The sequence below is a fragment of the Psittacula echo genome, assembly GCF_963264785.1.
Source record: "Psittacula echo genome assembly, chromosome: 1".
NCBI classification, from domain to species: domain Eukaryota; kingdom Metazoa; phylum Chordata; class Aves; order Psittaciformes; family Psittacidae; genus Psittacula; species Psittacula echo.
The window spans coordinates 116,528,152-116,550,877 of NC_137735.1; the positions used below are offsets into that span (position 1 = coordinate 116,528,152).

The 22,726-nt window shown below is 42.0% G+C and overlaps 1 protein-coding gene across 1 annotated transcript in view; it reads right to left on the bottom strand.

The window, feature by feature from the left end:
- PLXNC1 (plexin C1) overlaps positions 1–21,511 on the bottom strand; it is a gene marked incomplete at its 5' end in the record, with an annotated part of 69,703 nt that extends 48,192 nt beyond the window's left edge. Inside the window, 5 exons of the mRNA XM_080619644.1 lie at positions 417–531; positions 5,833–5,933; positions 7,951–8,085; positions 9,863–9,985; positions 20,561–21,511. Of these exons, the coding sequence (XP_080475770.1) occupies positions 417–531; positions 5,833–5,933; positions 7,951–8,085; positions 9,863–9,985; positions 20,561–21,511 (1,425 nt within the window). The remainder of the gene's footprint in view (positions 1–416; positions 532–5,832; positions 5,934–7,950; positions 8,086–9,862; positions 9,986–20,560) is intronic.
- Positions 21,512–22,726: the final 1,215 nt, after the last annotated feature.

Below are 22,726 nucleotides of genomic sequence, written 5' to 3' on the forward strand. Positions count from 1 at the left end.
TAAATACTAATACCAAGCACTTAAAGACTCACTTGTGTTAGCATATGTGTCCCAGTGAATGCTTTGTAACTTGTTACAAAGCTCAAAACTTACATAATGCACTTGGTATATTGTCACTGGAAATATTAAAATAGCTGACAAGTGATATAATGGAAATGTTGCTTTTCTCAGCAGGGTGAATTTTTGACTAACATTATGAAGTACAGCTTCAGGATACATTTTATATGAGAGGAAGAAAATATCTATCTGATTGACACATTCAACTTACTGGGATTTCCAATACATTTGCCAATTGTCCAGACAAGAGAGACTAATACATGGAACACAGTGACAAAAGAAGGGAAACTGCAATAAGTGACAAAATGACATATTTTAAGTCACAATAAACAAACATGCATAAAAGTGGGTGTACATACCTGATTTCTGGCAGGGAAACTTAGCTGGATTTTCAGATCTTTATCAGGTGCATGTGAGATGTTATACCAACCCTTTATGCTGTCTGAACGTGCACAATTTTCTTTCAATGTGCACCTAAAAGTATACATAAAATTATAATAGCCTACTTATCATGCCTTTGACTTCAAATACTGTACTTTAACTTATTTAACAATATAGATTTTTTACACAAACACTATTGATTTTTTTACACAAATACTATTGATTTTTTACAGGAATATGGTTATAAGTACAAAAAGCTTCAGGAAAACAATCAGTAAAATCTGCTTATCAAAATAAATTACAATGCATTGATATATGCTTTAGGGTCCTGATTAAGTCAATGGGACTCAAACAAATATTAGATGCCTGGCCAGCAACTGTGGACTTCATAGCCTGGGATGGAATTCATAAATGCCAACTTGATTGCTCCATTGTACAGCTCTAGATCTGACCCACCCCAGTTCCCTCTATACCCAGTGGGAAGAAATATGCTCTTTCAGGGTACAATTCACAGATCCGATTTTAGACATTCATTCAAAATGAAATGAATCATACTATAGAAACTGCTTTTTCTCTCCAATGAGCATGAGAGGAGATGGGGGTGAAGCTCAGGTATAGAGCTATGCTATGAATGTGCATAGTTGATTAGATGCATCCCCCTTCCTAATCTACTCTGTCACCCACTGAACTGAATGGTAGTCTCTCCCTTTTATGTCAGTGCGCTTCGCTACAAAACACCGAATTTGAAAAGGCAGTTCAAAATAGATTTCTCTGTCTTCAAGAATAAAATCCATTTCAGAAGTAGGATGGCACAAAGTAAATAATAATATTATAGATGCCAAATTGTAGGAAACAGAAACTACACAACAGAAAATTAAGGAAGAATGAGGAAACACTGCAATACACAAGTAATATAAAGACTACACATATTAATAACATGATAAGAAAAACAGAACACAGGCAAACAAATTATGAAATCACTGAGTTTGAAAGGTGAATCCTTAAAATACTGTCTGCGGTGTTTACTAACTGTGTACAGTTAATGAAGAATCCATAGATTAACTCCAAGTAATTTCATATAACTAGCAACTAAAGACAAGTAAATGCTTATATATATCTTACTATTTTAAATACTAAGCTTGAATAATTATAAACGTAACATTTAATATTGTTTTAATACTAGTACTTTACTACCAAACGCAGAAGAACTTATAGCTTCAGTCATGTGATCAGTAACATGCATCTTAATGAACTATTCCTTCATTCAAAAATAGAAATGAGTACACACTTGCAAAGCATGGGCCTTTTTCATGAGGAGGTCACTGTATAAAAGAATTTCACAAACAATGAGTTTTCTCTCCAGAAGGAACAACACACGAATGACTTTCAAGAAAAATATCTACCTCTTTCCAAAATGCCTGAAATAACCCCACAAACTATAGAAACCATAAAGCCATCTTCTCTGTAGACCACGATGTTGGCAACTGGAATGCAGTTAAGCACAAGGTCACTTCCTTTGTGGTCTAACTCAGGAAACTGAGTTCCTGCTGCACAACAACCTGGCAGGGCTTCGCATCTGAATACATTCAGATCATAGCTATACTGTAAGAAACTAAGACTATGCCTTACATATTTCAAACTGTCTCAACTACGATGAATTTCAGTCTCTGATCTCTTTTCATGTTACTGAGATCACAAAGGTCTATCAACACTACAGTTTAAGAACTGCAGAAGATGCGATCTGTAGTCAACAGCTGTGCAGAGAACAGATGCTTGGATATGTACAGGTAGGTAACTCTCATTGGCAATGACACATAGGAAAGAGACATCCTACAGTGTCTGACAGGCTGAATGGTGATATTGAAGATGCAAGGCCACACACTTAAAATATTTGAAACTAAACAAGTGTATGCATTTCAATGACACTAATACTAAAATATTAAAAAAGAAAACTGTGCATGAAGCTGAATACGTAAAACTGTCCTAGGACAAAGTTATTTGCTGCCTTAGACTGCCTGAGGGAAGTGAACTTGTTTCCCTCAGTCAACAATGAATAATCTAAGAGTATATGGCAAAAAAAGTAATACCACCCAGGACGCAGGGTCATGCTTGTCTTCATACCAGGAAAAATGTGCCTTTTGTTGCTCTAAAAGCTGACCTTTAACAATCAAACAATGTGCTCTGAAGAACGGCCATTTCATAGGAAGCAGTCACAAAGGGAGCAGTAGAGTATCTGATGCCCTTCAGTATAAATTCTTGCAATAACCTTGCACAGGCCAAGAATAATATGAATTCTGCTCACCTAAAGATGAGATTATTTTATTATTTCCCTATTTTTAGACAACTGACACTGTTTGCAAGCACACTGGAATGAATATAACAGATAAATATTATTTGAGAACCACATGGTTCTGAAAATTAACATACAGACACAGGCAACTGCTAAGTCTGGCTTTCCTGAAAAGCTGGGCTGGACTGGACCCTACAGAAGTATGAAGGTATGAAATCCTATGATCAGATTTCAGACATACACAGATATGTATACAGTGAAAAGCAGAGTCAAGATTTTTTTTAGCCTTTCACAGCAAGCTAGTTCTTTATACAGCTAAGGATTCGTCTTCACAATTGGGATCGAGTTCCTTTTATTTCATTATGATAACACAATACCTATGCATACCGGTTCATTCATATTTATTTAAGTCTCTGCTTCACTAATCTTGTATTAACTACACAGCCTACTGAGTTTGCCCTGTCTGCCTTGCTAAAGCATACTGATTTCCTCATGGAATGAGAATACACCTTCAGGAAAAGATTTGGCTTCCTTTTTCAGGGTGCCAGCCCCTGAATGAAGTCCACAGATGTCATGCACACTGATCAAATTCAAAAGTGGGTCTGGTCATAGCAGATAACTGAGGCATATCACATTATTTCCATATGGAAAATAAATGTAAAGCATCAGTGCTTTGTATTGGAATAACTTCAGCATACTTTAGGTAAACCTGATTCACCTAGAGGAAATCTATAAACATTGACAGGAATCACACAATGCTATGAATAATTGTTTTGAATGATTGTAAGTGAAAAGGAGAATTTATATATTTGTCCTTATGGAAGAAAGAGTAGAAACAGGAACAGTAGAAACATTTTGTTTCATTTTGTTTTCACTTGCAGTAAGATGTGTAGATTTTTTCATCAAAATACTGGATTTGTATTGACACAGTCTTTAAAATCAAGCATTGCTGGGAAGTTGTATTTAAAAATTGGAGTGCATATTTAATATAAAATTTATTTCCCATTAAAGTACAAAACATATCATTGATCTCAAAATTATTGTGGAATATATTGCTTTAGTGGACATGGATGGATGTATTTAATTAAAATATTATTTAAAACCATGTCTTTTTCCAAAGCTTCACTCAGTGCTCTCTCTTCACAAAACCAAATATTTAATGATGCTAAGTATTTCAGAGTGAAAAATTACGTGGGTGTTGAACAAGATTTGTATTATAGTAATTTATTTTTCTGTTTCAAAAGAATAAATTGTTTCTGTTTCAACCAGATGGAAACTTTTGGTGATTCCCCTCATAACAGGGGATTTACTGACTAATAACTGTTATTCACAACTCTTTATAAGGTAACTAAAAGGTTAGCACTGCAACTTATACAGTTTCTAACAAGGTAGCAAAAAAGAGTCTGAAGAAAAGACATTACAGAATACTCTCTTCTAGTAACTAATCTTACAAACACAAAAAATAAGTAAAACCACATTAACACTGAAACAAACCAAAATCATAGAATCATAGAAGGGTTTGGGTTGGAAGGGACTTTAAAGACCATACAGTTCCATGCCCCCTGCCATGGGCAGGGACACCTTCCACTAGACCAGGTTCCTCAAAGCCCCATCCAACCTGGCCCTGAACACTTCCAAAATGGGTCATATTAACTTTCTAAAAGAAGCCTACTAGTGGATTTCCTCAAAAAACAATCTTACAATCACTTTTGTTTAATGTTTTAATCACTGATAAGCTGACATTAAAGAAAGTTTACACTGTCGACATCTGCTGATGATACGAAGTTCGGAACATTACCATGCAGAGGAAGATGAGAGTCACAGAAAAACTTGGATAACCTTGAAATGGGATGACATATCAAAGTATAAAGTACAAGAACATGCACCTAGAGCAATAAAAATCTCACAACCCATATGTGTTATAGAGTGGAAACTCATCAGTTGGAAAGAAAACAAAGAAAGAGAATGACCTGGGGCATTATTTGATGATGGATGACTGTGGCCCATCAATGTGATGCTGTCATGAAAAAGACATTTGTAATCCCAGAACACACTAAGTAAGGTGCCTCCTGGACAGACTGACTAAACATCATTGAGCAGGGCACAGCTGAAATCTCTTCCGGAATACTATGATAATTAGTTCTGGCCATCTTTATCTTCAAAGGTTGCATAAACTTCACAGAAGGGCTACTGGAGTGGAGTTAAGAAAAGAGAATCTTATGTGAAAAGATCCTAGTGACGTTAGCTGCTTCAGCACACCAAAACAGAATTGAAAAAAGAGACTGCTTCCGCAATAACACTGAGGAGGTGTGAGGGAGGGGGGATCACATATTTAAGACAAGGCGATGTGAGCACCAGAACAAATGAGTATAACCTGTCCATGAACTTACACATAATGAAAATGAGCAGACAGATATTAACCAGCAGGAAAATTAGACTCTTAGCCACACAACCAGGTCAGGGAGGACAAAAAGCCTATCTAAATTTAGGATTAGTTTATGAATAGGTTTACATAATGTGGTTGCTTGCAATTGCAAGACTAGGCTTGATGACCCAGGAATTTCTTCAGTCCAGGCCAAAGACATACAACAGCTTTCAAACCTGAGTCAAAGAAAGCAGCAAAACTAATGACTCGAATGTGGGGATGAAATGTTTAGAAAGAAATTCTCCTCTGGCCTAAACCAAAGACAGCGATTCCAAAGCAAGGAACTATGAATACTGAAGACAACTGAGCACTCTTTCCCCATTCACCCACGCAAGTTGCTCCCAGCTATTAAGATACTTCAAGGATGAGTACAGAATTTTATCTATCAAACTGGAAAGCAAAACCAGCTGTTCTAAAAACAAAGTAATTTCTTCTTCTTAGCCCAACATGTATTTCATGATTAGGTCTCAAAAATTTGAGGGTTAACATGGCCTTTAAAGGTGCAGAGCTCCCCTTCACATGACAATAAAGTGTCTTACATTTATGGCTATAACTGATTCCATAAAAATTCACTAGATATATAATCCTGATGCTGAATAGCCCCAAGGCAGCCAAAATGTACACTGACTGATAATTTATTCCTCTTATATGAAAGTCTAAAATACAAAAAAAAAAATACCTTTGAGTCAAAGAACACCACCCACAGTACGGATCCTTTACAGATAAGCATTCTTGCTCGGAAATATATCTACTGCAATTTGCAACTGGTATTCTTCTCACCTAAAACCAAAGAATGCAGTAACACACTGAATTAAAATAGCCTCCATAAACCAGGAAATTGAGGGTTACCATTAAAAATCTGACAGCAACCAAGCACAATCCCGCTCGGGAAGTTTCCCTATGGACTCCCCTCTGTCAGAAGACCTTTGGATAGAAATATGCAGCCTATTTTACACACGCTGTATTTTGCCATCAGATGATGAAACACTTCGGATAATGACAATTTGGTTCTATTACTCAAAGGCCAGCATGGACAGATTAATGCAAGAAAGACTGATTAGCATAGTGAATTATAGATAACAATAGAAAAGAGGTATATTTTACAAATGATGCTTTGCTTAGCAGAACACCATTTTCCTCTCATCAAAACTGAGATTTTTAAATGACTGATGAAGGTGCATCCAAAAATGCATGCACAAAACAAAATGCATCTGTGTTTGCATCACCATGTCAGATTCCTGCATGTGCACACTAGAACAAACACATGCAACTACTTAGCATGCATGAAAATGCCATTTCAATAAAATGTAGATAATTGCAGCTATATTGTATGTAGCTATACTTGTACATTCAGCTTGAATATCCTAGCCAGCCATTTTCAGAAAAGGAAAGGAGAAAGAAAAAGAGAAAGCTGATTACAAATATTGAACACAAATATAAATAAAGTTATTAATCACAACGTTAATCAATAATCTTAGAAAAATATTCCTTATTCAAACCTTTTTTTTACAAACTTGCAAGAATTAAAAGTTCCTACTGTTTGAAACAGCAACGAGGATACATGGCTTTCTGCAAAACTATATTTACTGAGGTTTTCAGCTGTATCTTGTAAAATTCAATTTATCTGAAGGCATATGAGATGATCAGTTCAGAAACCAACCAACATCATAGACTACTAGCAACTTAAAAAGGACAGTGTAGAAGCCTTATTTAAGCTCCAAGAGATGATCAGAGAGGCATTCATTCCTAAAAGCTGTTGTTCCTCTGTAACTCCTTTACCAAAGCTATAGAAAATGAAAGTTGTTACTTTGAGTATCTACATACACTTTTGACTGAAATTTTGATTCCTTCTGCATTTTTCATGAATAGGTTATTTCAGTCAGGAGTTCTCCTACCAACTTACCCACTCATACAGCATGTTAAAATGCTATGTTCACTGCTGGAAAAGGGACTTAACTGTAAACGAAGGTAACCAAGTGCTGGGTAAAATCCTGTCCAGCTAAGATGGACGGACAAACCTTACGTTTTCACTGCCATCTTCCCAGCTGCTGGTGAGACAAAGGAATATGCTGAGTTGATACTCAGTAGCCCTGATGCAGGACAGGCAGCAACAACTGCACCAGCTCCTGCGAACAGCTCTCTGCTTAACATGCAGCTCTGACATGCTTGCTCACATGTGGTAGCTCCAGTGATTTGCTGAACTCCTTCGCCTCACTTTGCATAGATATTAATCACTTCTGATTGTGGTTTTGTTTTGTTTTAAAATCTATGCCTAACTGAAGATGATAGGAATTTTATCATTGATTTCAGCAGAACTGAAACTTCTAAACTAAAGAACTAATCCCACCTCAAATTAAGAGATTTCTCCACATTAAGAACTCCGTAACTGACCTAGCATACCCTGACCTGCCAATACCTGGACTGCTAACTCAGAGGAACTCTGTTTCCAAAGAGTCTACAAGTTTTGTCTGTTACTCCTAGCTTGATTCTGCATGATGCCTCCAGGAAAAAAAGAGAAACAAAGACTCTCTCAACAGAACGACATATTAAGCATGAATTAAGGGTGTTGCTGGATCAGTGGGCAGGACGATACAGCTATTCAGCTATTCTGAGCTCTGCAGAAGTGCAGCCCAAACTTAGATAACATAAGTAGATAGCAGATGTAAAATTAGAAACTGTAGTTTGGACATTTTAAGGTCTAACTCTGACTCAAACTGATACGTAACTCATAAAGTGACAGAAATCCTTATAGTAGCAGTTAGCTTGAATTTATTATTTAATTTGATTCTGTGCTTACCTTATTGGCAGAGGACAGATAGATGTAGTTGTTATCTACTGGATCAAGTCGAAGTTTGGGGAAAACGGAGGTTTCTTCCTTAATCTCATATAAAATCTCTGGGCAATTAGATTCCATATCCTCATTAAGAACAGCCTGAAACACATCAAATCAAATTATACAAAAGTCCTTTTACTGATCAGTCAGCATTTTTAACAAAAGCATTATTTCAGTTACATCAAAACTTCTGAGGTAATTTCCTGTGCCCTGATTCAATTCACCTACTGCACTGGCTTTCATGCTGCAGAAAGATGAAGGAAAAGACCACCACAACAGATTTTCAACCAAATCCATGCTAGACACATTTTGCACGGACTCTGACACTGGTTTAGTATATGAAACATCACTTCCACTGAGTATGTTCCTGATTGATGCAGAAACTCAATGCAGAAGATATGCCTATATCCCAGTCATAATGTGCTACATACTCCTATGAATGGAGAAGAAGGTATTAGCCTTCAGGAAACAAATTAACATCCAGAGACCCATAATGTAAAGAGGAACTTACGCATGATACTGACAACTGTCTCCAGGACAGAATGTTCTTTGTGGCTTCTGTGAGTATACATCTGAAGTGGTATTTCTTTTTCTTACCTTGCCCAACTCTACAGGTTTCTACCACCATTCACATAGAATTCAAGAGAACTAGAGACTCAGAAAATTTATTTTGCAAGATAATAAGCACACCAACATTGGCAGAAGGTTTTCCATAAACACGACTAAACAAGGGAGGTATACATTCATGACTTCTATGGTGTTAAGGAGACATGGAGGACTTACATTTAGAACAGAATCATAGAATCATAGAATAGTTAGTGTTGGAAAGGACCTTAAGATCATAGAATCATAGAATCATAGAATAGTTAGGGCTGGAAAGGACCTTGAGATCATCTAGTTCCAACCCCCTGCCATGGGCAGGGACACCTCACACTAAACCATGTCACCCAAAGCTCTGTCCAACCTGGCCTTGAACACCGCCAAGGATGGAGCATTCACAGCTTCCTTGGGCAACCCATTCCAGTGCCTCACCACCCTCACAGTAAAGAATTTCTTCCTTATATCCAATCTATACTTCTCCTGTTTAAGTTTTAACCCGTTACCTCTTGTCCTATCACTGCAGTCCCTAATGAAAAGTCCCTCCCCAGCATCCTTATAGGCCCCTTTCAGATACTGGAAGGCTGCTATGAGGTCTCCACACAGCCTTCTCTTCTCCATTTTTCATTACTAAAAGCACAACGAAATCAAGTGGGCAAAAGCTTTTCAAGCTCTCTACTATTTTCTTCTCCAAGTGTCTGCTTATTAGAACCAAAAATTAGAGTCACCCTTTGCAGTGTAGACAGGAAATGCAATTCTCGCAAGACCTAGTAAAAAATTAAAGCATAAAAGACATTTGACTGGATGGCTGAAAAGTTTACTAATGAGATGACTTTCACTTCCAGGTGATTGATTTAAGCTAGAACAGGTCAACTACTCAGAAGCAAAGACTTTTCTCTCTAACGGACAGCTATTCATATCATACAGATAGGCTAACAAACAAATAAATATGCTTCTGAAATCTAGCAATATTTAATATTTCTCCTGGAAAATCAAAACAAGGAAGGAAACAAAAGACAGTCCATAAATTGACACTGTGGGTACTAGCAGCTGAATGAAATGTTTCAATGAAATTGAAGCAGGGTACATAATTGATTCTGAAAGTTAAGTTTGCTCTCCAAGTAACAATACAGCAGTTACTTCACAAATGAACAAAAAAGAAACAGAGATTCAGGGGACTGTATCTGTTTATAATACAGTGCCTAAAATAGGAAACATTTATCCACTTGAACACAGCAGCAGTTGATAGAGAACGGAAGAATCACCACAACCATCTTACCTTCAGTAACTGTCCATCATCTGTTCCCAAAAAGAGAACTATCTGATTCAAAACAACCGTGCCATAAACAGCCACTAAACCAGAGTGAATCAAGGTAGGTAATTTCTTGATTGATCGTGCCTCCTGAAAATCAGATAAAAGAAAAAACTATCACAAAATCATTCACGTATACTGCAAAACATTAAGAAAAAGAATCCCCTGAAAGACTCTCAGAGAACTCAGCTTCAGACAATAGTTAGGGTATCATTTTAACTCTGACACAGTTTCGGAACAATGTATCATTGGAATGACTTCTTTTTTTTATACATGGCAACTGGTCACATCTGTGATAAAGATCACATCTACCGCAGCTAAACCACTGACCTCAGTGGGACACAGACTTGGCCTAACAGCGGCAAGTTATTTTGCAATGGAATTTCTCTTTTTTTCAACATAGCCCTTGGGTTAATTCTGAATTGCTAGTTCTTCTCAATGAAGAACTCATCACCTCACTGAACTTACCATGAAGGCTACAGACACACTCAGTAATCACTTTTAAAGGCACACAAATATACTGAAAAAAGGAGCCACTTCAAGCACACAGACATTTGTGTATGTATATGTCAAAAAATGCTGAGCTTCATCCTCTCCTTTCTGGTTTCCAACTTTACACTAGAGGAGGTTGAGACTTGTGTATTACATCAATATAAAATTTAGATAAAGCAGTATAAAGTTCATGTCAGGGAGATTATAAATGTACTTGTGTAAACTTTAAAATTAACATGTTACCTACAATTCTCTATCCAAGCTGGAGGAAGTAAAGTGGCAAATACACGTAAGCAGCTCACGAAAGAAAACATTGCGCAGGAAATCTCTGTATCTTGTGGAAGGAAAAAACAAACCAAGTAACCCCGACTGAAGATGAACAAAAGATGATTGCTGAAAGGAAGCCCTGATGTGTGAGAATAAGGTCATTTGCCAGGTGAGAGGTGGTCTCTACCACAAACTCCCTACAAGCCAAAGTATCTCCCTAACAAGCAGTAACTCAGCTCTGCAATCCTCTAATTGCTTTAAGTCAATCTCCATGGTAGATACTGCCAAAAGGGTGATACCACCTGCTCTCCAAACAGGTTCAACCCCAGACAACTTTACTTCCCCTTCCCTTCTATTAGTATAATGCTTTCCAGTGAGCTGAGTTAAGGACTAGAGTTAAGGACTGAGTTAAGGGCTAGACAGTTACCTGTAAGTCCATCTACCTGTGTACCTAAATGTTCATTTGAGCCATTCTCCTCATCACAAGAACATGTGGCTGCACGGACCCAGTGCTGGCCCAAAGGAGTGTCAGGCATGGAGAGGTGGGGGGCAAGAGCTCAGGTAAGACTAGGTCCTTGGGAAAAAGCCCTATGGGTCAGCTTACAAAGTCCAGAATCTCAGCCTCAAGGACAGATTTCTAAACCTACAGGAACACTTTGAGTGTGCAAGAACCTATTTCAATTAAATGCACACACAAAAAAAACAAGGTATGAGAATGGACCATTAAAACTGACATTTGGCAGAAAGGTGAAGGCATTTCTCAAAGTTATGAAGCGCATCCACGACACAGTAACAGCTGAATTCAACTGTCTTGCATGCTAGGATGCTGGCTTAACCCCAAAATCTCTTTCTACATAGAAACAGATTTTTTTCTAAACCGCAATCCTAAGTCAATTAAAATCTTTTTCAGTCATCTGAATTATTTTAATTAGCTTGCCAGAACAGCCACTTGGAATAAAAGAAGACTTGATTAACTTTCATATTTAAAGATACTATTTTTTCCATGCAGCAGGAAAAAGACACTGGAACTGCCATTTACTGGCACAGAACTTCAGTAAAACCCACTTATGAAACTTCAGTACCATGGAGGTCTATTTTAGATATGGGAGGGAAAAAAAGACTGTGAGCATTTTAGGGTGGGAAAAGTTAACTTACTTTTCTATTAGATCAGAAGGTAATAGAATTCCTGCACTCGCACACACAATGAGCCTTCTCTCACATTAAGGAGTGAGAAGGTGAAGCTGTCAGGCTTTCATTTCCATCAGAATTAGGATTTCTTTTTTCTGCAGTGCACCGTGTAGTAGTGTAAGGGAAACAAACTCCCCCAAGTTCCCTGCGGGCGGTACAATCAGATCACAGAAGAGCAAAGGACTTACCCAGTCTCTGAAAAGCTTTGCTGCCAGATTTTATTTTGACCCACATACTAATAAAATAACTAGTGTCATATCAGTGCATCCTCCTCATCTGACTGAAGAACCAATACTGACAAGTGTGGAAGCCTCCTCCCCTCATTCTGCTTGCTATAGGGAGGGTCAATGCAACATTGAGCTAATACAGAAAAGAAGAAGGGGAATTTAGATGGTGGGCAGTCACAACAAAAATTTCCTTCTTGCTTCTGCAACCTATTTCCCCAGCTTGCCCATTCCCTCCAGGGTGCAGCTGCTGCTGCTTCCACCCTTCTGTCACCCGTTTTCCATGTGCATTTATTTTTTTAACAAGCCCTTTACCTCTTCCACTGTGACTAATGGGGTTAGAGCACTGTAGGGCCTTCCCAAGCTTTTTCTTTCACAGTGAAATCCATCCTTAAAATGCATTCACAGTCTAAACTTCCTTTGTATTTGAAGAGTCATCATCTCCATGATCATCTACCTTCCTATCCTGTAACATTTTCTGGCTCATGTTAAACCAAGAAAAGCAAAAGAAAATACCATACTGTTCTAGAAGACCTTTCTTTTTTTAATTCTTCAGTTCTACCCTCTGTTCTATTCTATAGTCCCTCAAAATCTTGATGTGCACAGCTAAGCCTAGGGATTCCCTGAGTTAATCTACATTTTACTTTTAAGTTCACTCCACTATACTGTTTGGTTATTGGTATGAAAGGTATTTATACTCATTTTCAATTTTGCATCTCATTTTCATATTTATCTCCATATGATTCCAGCTGCAGCAACCATATTCACACTCCTACTTTCTGTCTTGATTTCTTCCTGATTATTTTACATTGCGTGCCTCAAAGGGAAGAGCAGCATTTTTAGCTCGCAGAGCCCTCACCATATTGCAGCTGGCCAAAAAGTGAAAATAAAGGGTTTGAGCATCAGAGTGAATGAACAGATGCGGCTATACAAAAGGACACAAGACTAGTCAACACTAGAACAATACATACATGTTTTTTCTAGGGGAAAATAATTCTGGAAGCTCATTCTTCTTTCTTAACCTCACCACGCTTCAATCACCTGCATCGATGATCATTATTATATCAGAAGATAACAAACTTAAATACTGGTGCAAGCAGTGAGCCTTTATTAGGGCTAAAGAAGGAGGAGATGAACTGGTCCCAGATTTTATTTCCAGGAGGTTTTTTAATTTGTGCACTGCAGAGCAAGGTCTTCACAGAGACCTTGCAGAGGCAAGATCCTGAGCCTCATGATGCAAGACAGGAGGGACAGTCAGAGGCAATGCTTGAGCCAAGATGGAGAGGTTAGAAATTTGCAACTTCCTGTAGCAACAGAAATGCCCCTTCTCCATCCTCAGATTTAAGTTTATAGAATTGGTAAAGTGTTAAGGGAAGCTTTGAAGTCAACTGAGCTTGAACAAAGCATTAGCAGAGAGCCAGAAGAAGCAATGGGCGACTCTAGTTGGAGGTTCCTTCCTGTGAAAGATGAATACACACATCTGCTAAACAGCCACGCTGTTACAACAGGTTTCCTTTTTTTTTTTTTTTTGGGGGGGGGGGGAATCTATTACACTGCAGAGACAATGATTTTCCATTCCTTGAACCACTACCCGTTGTTGCACATCTATGCGGACACTAAAGGCATTGCCTGTGCACATTAGAACTACAGAGCTCTGGGGGTAAAGTGAATGAGATCAGACCGCAGGCTTTGTTAACCCTACAGGGTCAGTGAAAGGTGGTGCTTTTCTGGATTTGCCACTCACAAACTAGGAAGAACTGACTGGAGATGTAATCATCAATGGCAGCCTTCACTGCAATAACTGTGAAATAACTGAGTTCAGGATCCTGAAGGTGGTGAGAAAAGAACAGCAGAGTACAGAGCTGGAGACCAGGCAACTTTGTGTTGAAAACAGAAACAAGCGACTAAGGAAGAACTGCCTGGATACATACGGATGGTGTTAGGAAAGCCCAAGCTCACCTGGTTTTGAAGCTGGCAAGGGATGTTATGGGCAACAAGAATAGCTTTTACCACCACCTGAGCAATAAAAGAATAATCAATGAAAATGTGCATCAGCTGCTTAATAGGTCAGGTTATTTACTTACAATGGATTTAGACAAGGCTCTGGACTTCACCAGTAAGGTCTTGTGGTCCTTTGAATCCACAGAGTTCAAGGAAGAGAGAAAGTACCAGTAGTGGAAGAGGATTAAGGCAGGGATCTCTTCAGAAATCTCAGCTTATAGAAGTGTCAGGGCGGCCAGATGGGATTCTTAAAAAGATGCCGAGAGACTGATGACACTGCATATTTCTAGAGTTGTGGAGATCAGGGGAAGTCTCAAACAACCGAATAAAGGGAAATACTGTACTCATCCTCAAAAAAGCCAAGGATAACCTAGGAACTACATACTTCTTCCCTGGAAAAATCACGGAGCAAATCCTCTTGGAGGCTATTTCTGGACACAAGAAGAAGAAAGTGACTAGGAAAAGCCAGAATGGATTTACCAAGGATAAATCACGCTTGATCAATTTGAGGTATTTAAAAGATATGTAGATGTAAGCACTTAGGGACATGGTTTAGTGGTTCACCACCTTCTGTGATGAAATGACTCAATTTGTGGAGGAGGGGAGAACAGTGGATGTCATTTACTCTGACTTTAGCCAGGCTCTTGACACCATTTCCCACAGCATCCTTTTATTCAAGTTGAGATGTTACAGTTTACACAGGACTACTGGATGCATTGAAAAAAATGGATGGACCATCAGGCTCAAAGGCTATTGGTTAATGGTTTGTACTCTATCTAGTCACTGGTTACAAGTGGAGTTCCTCAGGGAACCTATCCTGGGACATGTCTTGCTCAGTATCTTTATTAATGACCTGGAGGAAGACACTGAAAGCTTCTGGGTTAAGCTTGAATGATATCAAAATGAGTTGATGTGCTTGACTGTAGGGCTGCCATCCAGAGGGACCTAAAGAAGCTGGAGAAATGGACCAAGAAGAACCCCAAGAAATTCAACAAGGACAAATGCAAAGTCCTGCACCTGGAATGGTCTAACCCCCTGCGATGGTACAAGCTGAGGAGGTCCTGGAGGGCAGTAGGCTGAATAGGACAGCCATGCAGCAGCAAAGGTTAACAGCACCCTGAGCTGTATCAAGAGGAGAATACCCAGATTGATCAAGGAAAGCAATTATTCTCCTTTGCCTGGCACATGTTCAATTCTATCAAGGATACTGCACTCAGTTCTTGGACCCTCTGTACAAAACCGATCTTGATAAATTGGATTTCAGCGGCTGGTCACCATGACGGTTGAAGCCCAGAGCATCCACCCTATGAGAAAAGGCTGAAAGAACTGGGCTGGTTCAGCCTACAGAACAGACAATTTCAGAGGGACCAGAGAAACAGACCTAGGAATAAGCTGCATGCAGGACTAGACGTAATGATGCAAACTGGAACAGGGACAGTTTCTGGTGGACAGGAGATTAAAATACATCACTATGAGGACAATTAAGATAATAGGTTGTCCAGAGAGGTTGTGTAGTCTCCATCCATGGAAATTTCAAGATCCAACAGGACAAAGCCCAGAGCAAACTTGCCTGATCTCAGAGCTGACCTTACTCTGAGTAGGGGGCTGGAGTGGAGGCCTCCTCTGAAGTTCCTTCAAGCCTGAAAGACTTTGTGATTCCTAGGAAGCAAATCCTCTGTTCAAGAAGCCCCAGACTCTCAGAAGTTTCCAGTAAGAACACCTGGTGAAGTCAGAAGACTAAAAGCAACTCTTCTTACTGGCAGCGTGAGAGTTTACAAGTCTCCTATGGTTTACTTCTCACACCAAACAGGGATGAACTGGAAACTCCTTGTAATCAGGGAGAACTATTCACTTCAGAAACGTTAACTCTAGAGATCTACCAAACATCAGATGAAATACTAGCAGTCTGGTAATACACAGGAGACGACTTTGCTACTAGAAAATTAATTACAGAATCAATTTTGATACCAAATGATATTTAGAAGTCTGTAATTCTTTCCTTAAATAAAAGACTATGAATCATTTTGGAATGAGTTACCACACAAATTCAAATGTCACTCCTGAAAATTAATGGCAGTGGTTAAACTGATGTGGCTCTGTTGACTTCAAAATCTCACTTCAGTAGAGGTTTTAACAGCGAAGATTTGTCCTAGGATTCCAAACTAAGCTCAATAAATTAAGGGGCATAAACCAACCCACATATTTATCACCCACTGAAAAATTCAAAAAATTGAAGAACAGACTATTTCATATCTTTACTTGCATTAAATAGCAGATGAAAATCCAACCAAGACATCTTATCATTTAGCAACTATCACAGCTACTTAGCCTTTGCCCATCATAAAATAAACATTTTGATATTAACTACAGCAAAAGGTATATGCCTGAACTTCTTTTTATTTTCTCCCTGAAAAACTGCAGAATCCTTTTCTTCCCATGTGACTTTTTTTAAATGGCAAAACTAATTTCCATATTTGCCACTGTGGTTAGGTAACATACTACAACTCCCTCCTGCTGATGTCCTCTAATTTGAGCACTTCTCCTACTCATCTGCTTGGCTGTGATCCACAAGATCCTGGGATCTCTGGAAGAGATCTGAGATTCTAGTAGCTCCTGTTTAGCCACTGAACAACAGAAGAAAATTTTTCTTAACGTTCACTAGCTACTGAAGCAAGTTCATGGCAAATTCCAGCATTTCCCCCATGTACTGGCATTATTGGAGCTTCAATTTCACAATTGTGATTCACCAAAAACATTTGTTAGTACTCAGCTTTCTGAAAAGAAATGGAGAATGAGATTTGGCAAATTCACATTTATTAACTAAGGGAAATTGTGAGGAAGATGCTCTTACGTACATGCAGGTTATACTAGAGAGTCCACTAACGCCTACACCTCAACAATGCCTGCATGTAGATACATTCAAACTAAGAGATATGTGGAACAGAGCAAAACAAATTGAACATGAATCCACAAAATGTTTTCGAAGTAGTTTAATTTAAGACACCATCTGCTTCGTGCTAGTTAGGGATCATGTCTCTGGGAATCCAGTACTCTCTATGTCCAGAAGAAACACATCCAACTAGGACAAAATGCTTTGTGCACACTACTGCATGAAACAGAATTAGCTAGCTCTCATAGGGAGCAATTCCACAGAATTTGTAGCAGTCACATACTTTTTGGTAAATCTGGTAAGCAAGAATCTTAATAAATTTTCAACAACAGACACAAATATAGCACTAAAACTTCATGCAACTGTCAACTCTAGCCTAAGCAGCAATGCGAGGCTAAAGAGATTATGCACCTACAATAAGTTCCTACAGGATGTGGAGCAATTTGGTTCCAATCCAATGAGGTACTCAAATTCGTGCTTAACTTTAAATGCATGGGCATGAAGATGATGGAACTACTTATATGCTTAATGTTAAATATGCCTTTAAGTGCTTTATTGGGTTAGGGCCAGAAAGCTCAGTACCTTACAGGCATGAGTTTGGAGTAGAACATACAGCAGTAGTGTAGCAGGGAATTTAGGACCACAGATACCTCAGGCTAAGCCCCTCTTGCATGCACTATTGAGAAGCACAGTACCAACACCCAGTGCCAACACAAGCAGCTGTGTGAGTGCAGACAGGTAGAGGATGTCTTGCCTAAAGGTAATCAGAATAATTACAAGTCTGAAGAATGACATTAGAAGGAAAACAAAGTGCCACTACTCTCTAACATATATTCTGACTACACACTGTATTCCTGCAGTGAAAAACACGTATTTTCAATTCCTACATAAACTGACAGACCGTGTCTGTGATCTGTGTACTTCATCACATCACCTGAGCTCCAGAATTCAGGTGTACCCAGCAAAGAAGGATAAGACCCACAGCAACCTACAACACACGGCATCTGCAATGCAAAAGTCAGGCTGACATTCAGCATGGTCCACCCACCACAAACACTGTACACGTCTTATACCTCAGGCAATCATAGCACTGCAACACATTCATTTGCTCAGTCCCAACACTTGTTAAAAGGCTGGACTTCAAAGCACATGTTCAGTAATGTTCTTTGCTGCTATTCCTACACATTGTACTACAATGTATTCATGACTGCTTGGTGCTACAAGGCACTCCTTTCTGGCCAGAGCCACTGCTGGCTACTACACACACTTCGTCCACAAGCTGCGCAATGACAGAGACGTGCCGCACACCATCCTCCTGCCAGTTCTGAAGCCTACATGCTTCTTAGTCCAAAAAGAACATGTTCAACATTTGCACGGACTCCCATGATTTGGTGAGAGACAGTAGAAGAATCTGGTCTAAACAACCCAGAAGCAGCAGCATATGGGCCTGTCATCTCCAAACTTACTTTGCAATAGCCTAGCCTAACCTTCTGTAGTATGAAAAACATTAAAGCTGAACTACATGCATTTATTTCTATGTTTACACACCATAAGCACATATAATTAGCTCAAAAGGCAACCTAATTAGCCACATAATGTTATAGGCCATATTACTACACAACACCCAGATGTCCTGCTATCTTACAAAATCTATCTCTCCTGCCAGTGGTAAACTGTATTTATTGTGCCAAAATGTCATGATTAATAATATCACCATAGTTACGGACACAATGTTAAGCAAACAATCCTTTTAATCACCTTTACAGTTTAATCACCTTTAAAGTTTCATCACCTTTACATCAGCACTGTACCCAAAATAATTTACATTTCCAGGAGAGACGAGCCTTTTGGGACATGAAAGTAACTTTGGAGTTACAGGAGTCTGATCTGAATCAAACTAATTCATAAGCAAGTGGATTGTTGATTTTTCATATTCACTCATTGAGAGGCAATGGGGATGAGGGACTGAGAGGAACACTGGTCAGACACAGAAATACCCACCTTACCTTTACCTGCATTTACTGTATGAAATCTATGAGACTCTTCTGGTTTTTATTTTTTGGTTTGCAAGCTCAGAAAGTACCTCCTGAAGAAACTCCACGAGTAATAAGGAACAAATAATGAAAACTAAAAATCCAGCTAGCAGATAGGTATTTTGGGGTAAGGATGAGACTTCAAATTCATTCTGCGAGTCTGCCTTGTGAGAGCATGTAAACCATGGAGTAAGCTATAAACCAGCACTGGAAATCAAAGGTTTGGCGCCAGCTCTGTTGTAAGAGTTTCATTATTTACTTCAGCACAGTTGTTTCACCCACATATGGGGTTCTCATTTATAACTATATCCTCTAACACTGGCAATAGTCTCACAGCTCACTAGGAAGAAGAGCACAATGAATCACACGTACCCTCCTGTAGTTTGCATTTGGAAGAATCTCAGCCCTGTGCTCTGCTATGGGCTAGGTTTGGGAAGCCAAGGAGTGACAGTACACCTACCACACATCTTCCACAGACTTTTCAATAAACTCCCATTGTAACACAGCAAGGATTCAGGGGTTAAGCTGCAAAGTGCCTTAACGGTGGGGGAACTGCAAAAGGCCAGGGCTTGCTTTATGATGGCTTGCTCGACCCCCTACCCTTCTCCCTGACACTTTCCAGTATTGCTCCTTCAGCCACAGCTCTGAAAAGACTTCCGAGTGTGACTTAAAAGCACAGACAGGCCTTCCAAGAGCACTTTCTTTGCCTGAATAATATTTTTAGCTTCCTGAATGTATTTTTTAGTTCATTTCTTTACTATTTACTAAGGCCACAGCAAAGCCGGTAGCCTTGCCCACCCTGCCCTCCATGTGCCCAGCTAACCCTCAAAAGGAGGAAGGAGTTGAAGAGAGTGTGTTACAGAAGTGACATGGGGATCTCCATGTGATACCACTGCCCCGGAAAATGTAACCACAACAACAACAAAGACCTATTGCCTATGCTGCCTGCTGCACATATGGGTTTGGGGAAGGAGGTGGCTGTGAGCCCTCTTGAGCAAGGCCAATCCTGGGAGGTTTGGGAAACACCTATCACCAAACAAGCAACCATAATAACTAATGAGCAATGGGGATAACAATACACACAGCTCAGCGCACAGGAGTCAGTTTGATGGGCTTTTTTTCATTTCTGATGTAGCTGCAATGACATGAGATGTGAATGCACAGAATAAGGTAGGAAATGTTTTATCTAGCCTATATGAAAAATACAGTGAAGTACAACTAATCATTGCCAGAAAAACGCACATGGAATGGTGAGCCTGAGACTCAGGCCCAGCCCGGGATGCCCTCAGGTGTTCCCTCAGACATGTCTTTCCCAAGATGTAGGTGGGAATGACATGCCAGGATCTGGTAAGGGGTCAGATTTTCAGAAACAGTGCTGGAGAAATCACTAGGGCTGATCGAACCAGGGCTGATGTGACAAACCTGTTGCAGCTCTGAAGTTCCCCCATGAACTTCATGTGCCTTCAGGTCAGAGACACCCAACGACTCATGCACAGTGACACCAGCCACAATAACAGCATTAACCACAGCGTGCAGGACAAACGCTTAGCAAAACGATGCCCAGACTTACACAGCTATTCCCATTCATGACAAAGTGCGTGGACGCGCAGGCTTGCTCCTTCATCTCCTCCATCCCAAAGATGCAGACAGCAGTGGCATTCCAGGCCTTGGCGTTCTGTTTGTAGAGGAAAACACCAACCCACCAGCCCCGCTCGCCCTGGCGGACGAGGCTGGAAGAAACAACGAGAGTCCTGCACCCGCAGTCCAAATACACATGCCCTTGCAAAGTAAGGCCACCCTCTGAGGGGCGCAGCTGGCGCAGGACAGCCATACTCGGTGGCTCCGTGCTGTTGCCTGCCCTGGCCTTCAGGGTATAGTAGGGAAAGAAGAGGTGGTCTCCCCACTGGAGAGCGTCAACAAAGTGCAAAGGCTCGTCCTTGCGCTTGATGATGCCCAGCTCCTCCTTGGACTCCAGGTTGTTCATGCTGCGCACCGTAATGACAGTTGCCTTGTCCGACTGGGAGGGCTCGCAGCCCAGATAGTTCCCATAGCTGCCAGTCGAGTAGGTGGCCGCCACTGCCAGGTACCACGCGCCAGCCAGCTGGAAAACGACTCCAGCGGTGGAGCCGTCGGGCAGGCAGCTGACCACCTCGCTGCGGTTAAAGCGCTGCCGGTAGGCCGGCTGCTCCCACACCTCACAGGTACCATCCTTCTGGGTCCAGCCAGCCAGCAGGACACCCTTCCCCCCGGCCTCCACGTAGGGCAGCAGCAGGTTGCTGCGCATGCCGGGGGGCTCCCCGCAGACCTGCCCCGCCGCCGCTGGCACCACGCGGTGGCGGAGCCGCAGCTCGGGCCGCAGCTCGTAGAGGCAGCTGCCGCCCGCCACCAGCACGCCGCCGCTGCTCACCTCGATGTTGTCGATGGGGGCCCCCGGCAGCTCGAAGCTCTGGGGGCCGCCGGCGCCCGCCAGCGCCGCCAGCAGGGGCAGCGCCCAGCTGAGGGCGGGCGGCGCCGCCGCCATGGGCGCGGGCTCGGCTCGGTGCCGCGGGGCGCCTCAGGCGGCAGCGGGCGGCGGGCGCCGCTGCGCCATGCTGCGCGGAGGGGGCCGGGCGCGCTGCCGCCGCTTCTCCCTCCGCCGCGGCCGGGCTGCGCGCGGGCGGGGAGTTCCTCTTTCGGGGCGGGGAGGAGGAGGGGGTGCCTGCACGGGAGAGGTGGGCCGGGCTCCTCCGGGAGGGCTGCCCAGCCACCTCGCCGCCGTGCGCCGCCGCTCCCCCTCCGCCCCCCGGCCCCTCCGGCCCGCCTTGCCGTGGACGGTGGGCGGTGGCGGCGGCGGCGGCGCGGCGGGAGCCCACCTCGGCACCCGGACAGTGGGGGGTCGCTGCTGTGGGCGGCTCCTTCGCCGCGGAGTGGGGAGACGCGGAGGGGGGCGAGACGCGCCTCGCCTCTGGCGGGTCACCTCGCCTCGCTACCAGCCGGGGCGGCGCCCCCCTCCGCGCCTCCCGCGGCCGCCCGGTCCCACACGGGGACCCCTCCGGGGCAGGGCGGCCCACGCGTACCCCGCTCTGTCTCGCTCCCTGTGACACCGTGCGGGCAGCACGGCCGGGGGAAAGGAGGGTGCTGAGCGGGGCAGCCCTGAGGGCCGGTGGGCGCGGAGTGTGGGCGCAGGGGCAAGCGCTGCTGATGTGCACGCTGCACGCCCGGCAACCAGGCTTGTGTCCCTCAGTACTCTGCACCGCTGTCCTGCTGAACAGCAGCCCCGCAGCGCGGTCGGTCGCTGCTACCGTGAGCGGGAAGATTGAGGTGTCGGATCCCTGCTTAGAAATCTCATGGCCTGAGGTAGAACAAAGGCTGTAGGCTTTCTCCCCGAGTTCAGCAGGGCAGACAAAAAGCCCAGCCCTCTCCAGCTGTGCTGCAGCGAGATGCACGCTCAGCCAAAGCGCTCTGCGGGACAGGTCGGGCTGTGTTGAATGGCGCAACCCATTTACTTTATTTCCCACTGGGCTGTTGCCGGTACAGGCTCAACAAAATGAGAAGTACAGGAGGCATGCTCAGCTAACGGTAAATTACTGTTTTGCTGAATTTTAAATGAAAACGTGGGTTTGTGAAAGGTAGCAAAGATGCATTTTAGTGTTCTCTCTTGGGTGTCTCTGGGAACTCTGAGGATGGGCATAGAGCCCACTGACACTTACTGAGAAGAGGGCGTAAATGTTCAAAACTGAGAGACCATCTGACCCTC